Source organism: Triticum aestivum, chromosome 5D (assembly GCF_018294505.1).
Source record: "Triticum aestivum cultivar Chinese Spring chromosome 5D, IWGSC CS RefSeq v2.1, whole genome shotgun sequence".
Lineage (NCBI taxonomy): Eukaryota > Viridiplantae > Streptophyta > Magnoliopsida > Poales > Poaceae > Triticum > Triticum aestivum.
In genome coordinates this window covers 297,239,872-297,249,739 of record NC_057808.1, presented here as the reverse complement: position 1 = coordinate 297,249,739, position 9,868 = coordinate 297,239,872, and the positions used below count along the sequence as shown (strand labels likewise).

The 9,868-nt window shown below is 41.4% G+C and overlaps 2 protein-coding genes across 3 annotated transcripts; one reads left to right on the top strand and one right to left on the bottom strand.

Annotated features, from left to right (window-relative positions):
* The first annotated feature begins 218 nt into the window (after positions 1-218).
* LOC123121299 (ubiquitin domain-containing protein 1) lies at positions 219-3,617 on the top strand. The gene is made up of 4 exons (XM_044541206.1): positions 219-402; positions 2,643-2,765; positions 2,926-3,045; positions 3,127-3,617. Exons 1-4 carry the CDS (start codon positions 354-356, stop codon positions 3,189-3,191), a joined length of 357 nt encoding a protein of 118 aa, XP_044397141.1. The 5' UTR covers positions 219-353; the 3' UTR covers positions 3,192-3,617.
* Positions 3,618-4,149: 532 nt separating this feature from the next.
* Positions 4,150-9,577, bottom strand: LOC123121298 (sulfite exporter TauE/SafE family protein 3). 2 transcript variants are annotated; one of them, XM_044541204.1, is made up of 13 exons: positions 9,311-9,577; positions 8,939-9,190; positions 8,469-8,628; positions 7,236-7,436; positions 7,079-7,143; positions 6,941-6,968; positions 6,785-6,861; positions 6,607-6,693; positions 6,072-6,122; positions 5,065-5,286; positions 4,880-4,973; positions 4,655-4,795; positions 4,150-4,563 (listed from the first exon to the last, which is right to left on the bottom strand). In XM_044541204.1, the coding sequence occupies exons 2-13, from the start codon at positions 9,137-9,139 to the stop codon at positions 4,478-4,480; spliced, it is 1,413 nt and encodes a 470-aa protein (XP_044397139.1). In that variant the 5' UTR covers positions 9,140-9,190; positions 9,311-9,577; the 3' UTR covers positions 4,150-4,477. The 2 variants fall into 2 exon arrangements, with proteins under 2 accessions (XP_044397139.1, XP_044397140.1); XM_044541205.1 differs by having other exon boundaries at positions 8,939-9,187; positions 9,311-9,550.
* Positions 9,578-9,868: the final 291 nt, after the last annotated feature.

The window sequence follows — 9,868 nt, the reverse complement described above, 5'->3', positions numbered from 1 at the left end:
GGCTCCGCGTTGGAGATGACCTTAGCAAAATGTTGAGCCATATTGTCTTGCTTGCAAGCTTTGTTTTTCTAGGGTCATTCTTATGTTATTGGCTTCAGTTACTCTATTATTACGTTGTTGTATCCGATATTCCGATGTTCTCTCCTCTGATATAAGCAAGTTTTGATTTAATTAAATAAATAAAATCACACTCCTATAAACGAAGACAGGAGAGCTTATGAAAGGGGATATATACAGTAAACCACCGGCGCTTTCTGTTCCTTTCTTCCGTAGAAGCTCGGAAGCCAAGCTGTGCCTCCCCCAAAGCCCTCCTCCAGTCCTCCACGGCTTCACCACCGAGAAGCAGGATCCTCATGGGCTGCGCAGGATCCACCCCCAAGGGCGCTGCGGCCGCCGGAGGCGGTAAGATTTCACGATCCGAGCTCCCAGCCCCTCAGATTTCCCCTCCTGTTCTTCGCTTTCTGCTTGATCCGCCCCGTTAGGATCGGGTCCTTGCGACAAGATTTCTGTGCGACTCGTGGAATTGGGTTCTTGGAGTTTGAAGATTTGTTGGTCCCTTTAGAGGGCGTGCGTTGTGATGGTGTAGATGGCGTCAGTTGTGTGATGGGAATGGATTCTTGTCCAGCCGTGCTTGGCAGGAATTGATTTCTTGGTTCCAAATCGTGCTAGGCTATCCAAGTTGAGTTATTTGTGTGTAGGTAGTTGCTTAAGGGCTTGGCAGGGATTTTTGAGTGGCGCCTTCGTGGAAAGGGATTATTTGTCGAGTTGTGATTTGGGTTTGAGTTGGCCGGTAAAAATTGCAGGAGTGGAACTGAATGGGATCATTTGTTGTGCGGATTTCCTTGGTGAATGATTAGTTTGCGACGATGGGATTCTTGGGGAAGATGGAGTTGCTTCCCCTTGTGTAACTAGAGAGTGCTCTTGCTGAACTGGATTGTGTAACTATTGAGTGGCGACAGGAGTGTAAATTAGGTTCCTTTTTTATACATTGTTGTCCCTGTGTGCATAACGTCTGGTAGATGATATAGGACACTTTCTGACTTCGTTAATCATAGTTTGGTGAAGAGGAGGTCATGATCAGTGAGTGTCTGAACATGAGGATGTAACTGGATTTGGATCTTCCAAAGTTGTTAGCTGTGATAGACTTGTTGAACTTGTGGATAGTCCAAATTAAGCATGGATGGCGAAATTGTCCTTTCTGAAGAGATTTTTTTTTGTTCTTTCCAGTTTCTTGTGTGTGACAAATGCTTCTTGATCCGACAGCATGCACAACTATGCTTTGCTACATGACGCATCATTTTGATTTCTGTATGATTTGTTCTGAATGGAACTAATTAGTTAGCATAGCAGTCGACAAGACATAGTTTTAACATTCATTGCATTCTTGGGGGTGAGATTAACATCTCTGTATCTTGAAGGTTTCTGTTTTCTTTTGTGATATGTAGTGGTTGTTTATTATGACAATTCATGAGCGAATGTTATATTTTGGATCCTGTTCTATTGTCCTGAATCCTGATGCAAGAGACATGACATTTTGTGCAAGTTGAATACTGAAAGCTGGAACTATACAGGATTTGGTTTCCTTGTTCATTACATTTGAGTAGAGTTGCATTTTATGTATTCAGCTAGAAGTAATAGCTTAGTGTCTGGTAAACTAATAATGGTGTCAACATTTATTGAAGAATATGGATGGTTGATTAGTTAGCCTAATCAGCTTGGAGCCTGACAAAATGTATCCACAAGGACTAGGTTGTGCTAAACTGTTAAAAGTAGTATTATGTTTTGAACAATTCTGTGGGGCTTGGTATTTGATAAAGAAGGAGCAAGTGACATTTGGAACATGATGGTAGTATTATGTAAGTCCTTGTGCATCATATTGTGTCTTTTGAAAATGGTACAAAACATTTTGTGGAATTGTTAGTTCTTGCCACTTGCCAGTATTTTAGATAGTTGATGACCTCATGTAGATCTATTAAATACATGCCTGACTACTCATTGACAATGTCTAATCTTGAATAATTAGATGAAATAACATTATTATATACCTATGTGTGTTTTAGTCATCTCATGTAATAGCATGGATCAAGCTCAGAGGTTTCTTCGGTCTTGTTTGTAATTTTACTTCTTGGCTGTTGTTCCTTTGTGCAAAGGCTAGCGTTCTGCTATTTGTTCAGTTTTGCCAGGTCAGTATGTACGTGGCTTGTACTATGATCCTTATGTTATAAATGAGACACGTATTACCATGCAAAAAAAATGTCCACTCAATATTTGATTAATTGCAATTTTGAGTTGTTGGCACAGATAAAATTTTCATTTATGTTCTTCAGTCCCTATAAGTTAGTTTGTTGGTGGTAAAAAAATTCTACTCACCATATGTAATGTGTATATTTGTGGTAGACACATAAGGCAATGAGAACAGGGCTAGGAAAGACGCCTTAAAATTTAAAGGTAAACTTTTCATCGAATGGGAAGTTGTACAATGATGTTCCTGTTAAATAGAGATGAGTTTTTGAGAGTGAAAAAACTGGCACTGTTTGTCTTTTGTCTTGCACTGAATTTACTCTAATATCTTTTAACTGTGTATACGTATTCAGGCTTCACTGGTCATTTCATACAATGTGGCTTATTTTAAATTTATGCAGAAGCTACGAAGAAAGTCAGGAAGCCTAAGCCCTGGAAGCACCCCCAGCCGATCACAATTGCCCAGCTCAGGCAGATGCGTGATGAGTTTTGGGACACAGCTCCTCACTATGGTGGTCGGAAAGGTACTTCTCACTCTTTGCTTCTGTCGTGTGTCTTTACATAATTTTACTTCCTACTATTAAATTATTAGTTGAGCTAAATTTTCTTTTTGTGCTTGTATCTATAGTTCTCTTAGCTGCTCATGTACGCAATCCTTGGACTAACCATTTAAGCCTTCTACAGAAATTTGGGATGCCCTTCGTGCTGCGTCAGAGGCTGATGTAGCCCTTGCACAGGCAATTGTGGAAAGTGCAGGCGTAATTGTTTCAAATGCTGACCTGACTCTATGCTATGATGAAAGAGGTTTGATTTTCCATCTGATTCCTTTTTTCCCACTCTTTCAACTGTTGTTCAGTTAGTTTACCATAGCTATTAACATTTCAGGTGCTAAATATGAACTGCCCAAGTATGTTTTGAGTGCGCCAACCAACCTGGTCCAGGACAGTTGAAGGGCAGCTGCACTATGATCTATTCATGTAAAAAACTGTAAATCGCTTCAGATGCTAAAAACAACGCCTTGCTCGAGTGTCCTGGTAACAGGAGCATGGTTGATTAATGATTTCAAGCATGCTTCTGGTAACTGTCAGCTTACAGTTTCCCCCCTATCGTTAGCATACAATGTTCTCTTCTATCTCAACTGTCTTCCGACGATTTAGATAAAGTTGTTCATAGCATCCCCTAAATTGGTGCTACTGTAAACACGAGTCTTAGAAATCTTCGTTATGGGTTAGAAACTTCAGAATGGTGCGTTGATGTTTTGTTACAATGATATAAGTTAAAGTATGGCAATACTTTTCAGAAAGGGAAAAAGAGAATGTAACATCTGTTAGTTACAATGATATATTTTAAGTTGCCTATAATGCATCAGACTGTCACTCTTTGCCTTGTTGCCATGCCCATGCATTGCCTCCTTTGAGAATGCAAATTGAGGGATGTGATATGTAGGAAATCATGATCAAAAGATCTTACGGCGGCAGTAGTTACTTTATTACTCCCTCCGTACCAAAATAAGTGTCTCAACTTTCTACTAGTACAAGATATCTCGTGATGCTGAAATGTTCTGGAAGGATGCAAGCGCAACCATTCTACTAATAGTGCTGGAGTGTTCCCCCGCAAAAAATAAAATAAAATAAATAGTACTGGAGTGTTACATGTTCATGATCTGATGTTGGTTCAAATTAAGAGATAAGTACAGAGGCCAAGTGTTTTCAGCAGCCCTGATTATTGGCGATGAGTGGCGCCATAATCTTTGTCTGGTGATGTAGATTGTGGGTATGATATATGTTGAATTCTGAAGAAACGTAGAGCAGGACATGCAGAAACATGAAATTCTGCCGGCGCTGTGCATCGATCGTTTGATAATGGGGTATACGCCTATCTGCAGGGGCATTCTCAGTGAACAATTTCTGACAACAAAATGCACATCTAGGGTGATATTTCTGCAGGGCATAAGAACAAGTTCACTAAATCTAGTACAAGATTGGTACAATGAGATAGGCACGGTGAATTGGCTTTAAACTGAAAATTCAGAAATCAGTTCCAGAAAAAAAGTGCGCTCCCAACATTTACTCCAGTTCTAACCCCAAGCGGTGACCTCCAGTTTTTTGCGCGCTAGATTACATTCTGGTTACATGGCTAAAGATTTGAAACCTGAACCACCTATGAATCGAATCTCCAATTTAATTCCGGTTCCTTGCTCGAATGACTGCACATGAACATTAAGCCTGCTTGCATACTATGCATCATACTTGCAGAGGTTCTCAAACCCCATGTACTCATGTTGCTCCATCTTGTGAATCATGTTCGAGATACCGACCCCACCTGAAGATTGAAAAGAAGCAGCTTAACATTGTTCAAAGTTCAAAAACAGTGGACATTTGATCAGGGCACAGTCAGATGTTCGAAAATGTACCGAGAGAAATTGCGCTGATGAAGATCATGAAAGCCAGTATGAAGATGATGAGTGATGCCCGCCCTAACCAACTGATCAACCTCCTGACTACATGTTGCCCGATAATGGCAGCAACGAACGCCACAGCAACAAAGTAAGCAGCTGAAGAAAAGGCCAAGAAATTGATTCAGTACATGCCCAGCCCTAAACCAAGAAAAACAATGTGAACCAGAGGGATAGTGTTACCATAAGGAACTGGAAACCGGTTCAAGAGGTAGTATTCCACGACGGACATAGAAGCAGAGAACATCATCGCAAACGTGGCGGTAGCACTTGAAACCTATGATGGTTTCAGTTAAGGAGGCATTCGTTATGGCCAAATCATAACTTGTTGACATACATAAACGTGAAAACTGGGGGGTGGAGTGTACCTGGGGAGGGATGCCGAGCTCCAAAAACAGTGGTCCCATGATGAAACCACCTCCCAAACCTAGCAGACCGCCAACGAGCCCTGCAGTGACACCGAAGAAGCAGTATATGCAGAGCTGATGAAATTTCAGGGTAGTTTGCTCATTTCCCTTTGATGATAGCACCCTCTTCCCGTTCATCAGACCCAGTGCTTCGTACATAGTCACTCCTACAGAGACCGGGATCTGCACCAAATGAGTAGAAAGATTTATGACTGTATGATCAACATTGATACGATACATCAACCCTTCTTTCATAATGTAATAACAGAAATTAGCCAAGTAGACCAATAGTGAAAATCGGTCCATATAGGTGGTGCAAAATCATAACTTTGTACAAATTGGTAGAGAAAATTGGGAGCTTAAATCAAATGTTAATTAGTAGGAAAAAAATATATATATACTGAGCTCACAGATCTAGTGACAATGTAATTTTCTTTTTTTAGTAATCACCGGGGGGGAGAGGATCCCCACCTGTATATATATTGCTCAAAGCGTCCCAAGGACCAGTGTTACAAGGGTTTACAGAGTCACGGCGATCCGTGAAGAGAGGTCGTAGCGCCAAGACAGAGCGGCTACCTTATCACTCGGTTCTCTAAACCGAAGAGTCCAAAGATCAAAGTCCCTACATAAGCTAGTAATGGTTACACGTGGACTATGGTTTTCATTCCTAAAAGCAGCAGCATTTCTTGCTTCCCAGATTTTCCAAAGAATAGGCAGAAGGATCTCTGGCCAGATAGAGTCGTCGAGGTGCACTAGTGTGGGGATTGCCCACAATGTATGGCTTTGAATCTCTAAGTTTGAGTAGTTACATTTGGAGTTCAACAAAGACATGAGATAATTTATAAATCTGGTGATAAGATTGATATTTGGAACACAAATTCCAGTGGCTAAGTATTTTAGAGGATCTACATAAACCAGCATGGATTTTTGGTATAACTGGGATAAAACAGGTGCGGAAATATAAATACCTGGAGAAAGTTCAAGACCCAGTACCACGTGGAGCAAGTAGGAGCATAATTCTGCAAGTATGAGAAAAATAGCATAGCATTGAAGTATTACTGTCAAAGATAGAAAGCTATAAATTTAGTTCAAGTACAATAGTTTCTAAAAGATAAAGTGACAGCATTTGTATGTGTTTCTTTTTCAAATTAACTGAAAAGAGCAGAAGATCCTGAAACGTCTTATGAAAACCGACTTAATGGATCGGCTGTACATATTGATTTGATTCCTATTTTTTCTGAATGAATTGGTCATAAAGGATGTTTGTTTACTATCACAAATTTGTGAGACTACATGAAAGAAACATTATCGTCCGCTTAAGACAAAAGCAAAATCAAGAAAGAGAAAATGCTTGCTAGTAAGGCCAAATAAAGCAACAAAAATAACCAAACAAATGTGCTGAGTTATAAGACAGCTAGTAGTGACTTGGTAAGAAGCTGGAATTAGATGCGTCTGACATTTTTATGACCATTTTAATTTGTAGTTTTGCATTACAATCCTCACCTTTGTTATCTGAATAGCAAGGAATGCTAGCCACACGAATGTGAGAAGACCAAACTCCTTCCAGTAAATGTTCTTCATAAGTGATGGCTGAAATATTGGGAAATTCTAGGTTCAAATTCTTGAGAATGAGATCTCCAACAAATGCAAGGAATCATGTATATTGTCATGAGATGTTTACCGCTTCATCTGAATGGGGTTTTACATCAGCTGCGGCACCTGGTCCTGTAGAGAGTGGTGCATACTCTGGTTCCTCGCCTGAAAGGTTGAAAAATACGAGCATTAATATTTTGATTTGGTGACAGATGAGCAGCACTTCGTTTTCTAGCATTCTTACTGGTTTGCTCCAATCGTTTCTCAGCTTCCTGGAAGAAATGAAAAAAGATCCATTAGCATACAAAAGGGGCAAACAAAAGAAGGGGAGATAAATAAAATTACTTTTTATAAACATGATGAGATAACTGTGGAAGATTACCCTTTTGATTATTGTCTCCTTTTTCCATGTCTCAACACCCTTCAGGAAAGCTTTAGTTGATGTGCCTACAATTTAATTTGGGTAAGCAAAGAAAGGTCATTCATGAGAACTAGATAACCAAATAAACAAATGCAGCAGTTTAGGGGTTAATCAGCACCTAGGAAAAGGATTATCAAGAGAACTGTGACCAGCCAGTCAGGGAATATAACATTGAAAATAACACCGATGCTAATCCCGAGCATTAGCATAGGCTGAATGAGCAGTGCTAGGTCATAGTCGATCACCGGCATGTCCAAAGTCGGATGTTTCAGCTTGAGATTGTAGTACACAGTTGAGATAGCTGCACCAGTGATCATACCTGTCCAAATGAATGCAAAATATCAATTAAAAACGCTGAACAAACATTGTATTTGTAACTAAATACTTATATATTATTCTATCATATTTTTGCAAGACTCGTATAGTAAGTCAGCAACCAGAGATTTCTATGAATTGTTCTAAACTACTAGGAGTATAATGATGTCAACCAACAATTCTAAGTAGAGGGAGGTAATTATGTGTAAACGTAAATGAATTCCTAAACAGCAGGGATGTATACTGACGATAAAGACACAAACCAGATAATTAGTATACAGGTTGGAAAGAATATCTGGGAAATGAAGGTGCATTGTTATAAGGCTGTAGTCGCGGTGTTGGCGCATGGTGCAGGGTTAGGTCACGAGTTCCAAACCAAATAACCGGACGCTGACCCTGACTTTATGCTCAGTTCGGTAGACGGAGACGATATTGTTGGTCGTATCGTTTAATGGAATAGAATAAATTCCATAAAACACCCATTTAAACCCTAATGCAGGATCATTGCTCACTGAACTTCAATATTTCAGATTTGCATGTTAATACTTTGATTATTGTATAGCCTTCTCTTTTCATGGAAACAAGTAAACATGGACTTAGCTTATAAATAAGTAAGTGAGCAAGACAAAGGCAAAAAGGCGTAATCTGATACACATGAATATATAATTAGCAACCATCACAAGTTACCTACCTAACACAAACCAAACAGAATAGCGTTAATTGCCCCTTTAGGACACTTAAATACTCTAATTCCCAACTAATTTGCCAGCCTAACTTTCCAACAGCAACAGGACAAGCAAGATCCCTCGAAAAGAGGTAAACTAATGCACACATGAATCAATCAGTACAGCACCTCATACTTAAAAAGCAAGATACCTAGAAAAGAGGCAAACTAATGCACACATGAAGGAATCATTACAGCACCGCATACTGAACAAGCCTGAGAAATGAATGCTTGGGGACAGCAAGAACTGTTGCTTTCAGAGCAGGCAGGCACAGAAGAAGAAAATCCCAAAGGAAAGAGTCGGATCCTCACACTTGGATATGGCAGTTGAAGACTTTGGATCAAAACCAATTATCAATGTTAACATCGGCACAAAGATCCCGCCGCCACCAACGCCCCCGACACTCCCAAATGACGCGCCGAAGAATCCGATCAGCGACCCCAGCACCATTTTCCATCCGAATTCCATCGGCTGCCACATCCAGAAAATCCACCAGATTAGCACCACACATATAAAAAAGAAGAGATATACTGAAAAAGTATCACACAGATGTACATAGCTTGGAGTTTGAGCTACATAATAATTAAATTAAATCAAGAAAATTCAGTTCCCTCGTGCATGGGTCAAACTGAATTCCCACAAACCGAGCAGGTAAAAAGGTGCAGCAGTTCATCTCATGGCTAATAAAATAGCTGAAAGCAAACTACAGTAGAAGCTGTAGTACAAAAGACGCGCTGGTTAAAGAAATGCTCGGAAAGCTGGGGTTTGTTTTGTGTGTTACCGGCCAAACATGCTGGTACGAGTTCCCGTCGGTCTGCCACATGAAATTGGCAATCTTGTTGAGGAGGCTGATCTCCTCCGGCGCCGCCACCACGGCGCGGTCGCTGGGCAGCGAGAGCCCACGGTCGGCGGCGGCGACGGCGAACGCGGCCGCGCACGCGACGCCTAGCGCGGCAATGGCCTGCCGCATCCTCCTCCCCATTCCTCGGACCCAACCAAACCAAGAAAGGCAACTTCCTGCACCGCTTCCCTACTTTTTTCCCAACAACAAAAGAAAGAGAGAAGAAGATAATCAGAGCTGGAGGGCAGGCTGGGCCTGAGAAATCATGGAATTGAAACGCCTTGTTTGCGGCTTGGGATTGCGGAAACGTACGAAGGCCGCCGCGGCTCTCCTAGTCTGGATGATTCCTGATGGCTCTCTCGGGTGCACAAGACAGACGTGCGGGAAAGACAAAGACGGCCGAAGCCGCGGTCTCCGGCTGTTCGGATTGGGAAAGGAGGCGGAGGAAACTCGCCGGAGCCGGACGCAATGCGAGGGCGACGGGAGGAGCCGGGATTCGGCGGAGAGGGAGAGAGGGAGGGAGAAGAGACACGTGAGAAGGGGGAGGCTACGAACGAACTCGGGCCAAATTTAGAGAGGTGCAGCGTGGCAGTTTGCAATATACCCACTGCGCAGCCGCGAAATTACGAAGCGGCCCGTTGAGACTTTAAAATGAGATTCACATGTAGGAAACCTGGATTCAAGGAGTATAGCTGTACAATACTCCCTCTGTCTGAAATTATTATTTTTTATCTGGAATTACTTATCGTAGATATGGATAAAAATGAATATGGATCACAGACGAGTAAAAAATGCAGTTCTTTTTTGCCGGGTAAACGAAGGAGAACTTGGCCTGTGAAACACTAAGAAACTACAGTACATTCTGGACGT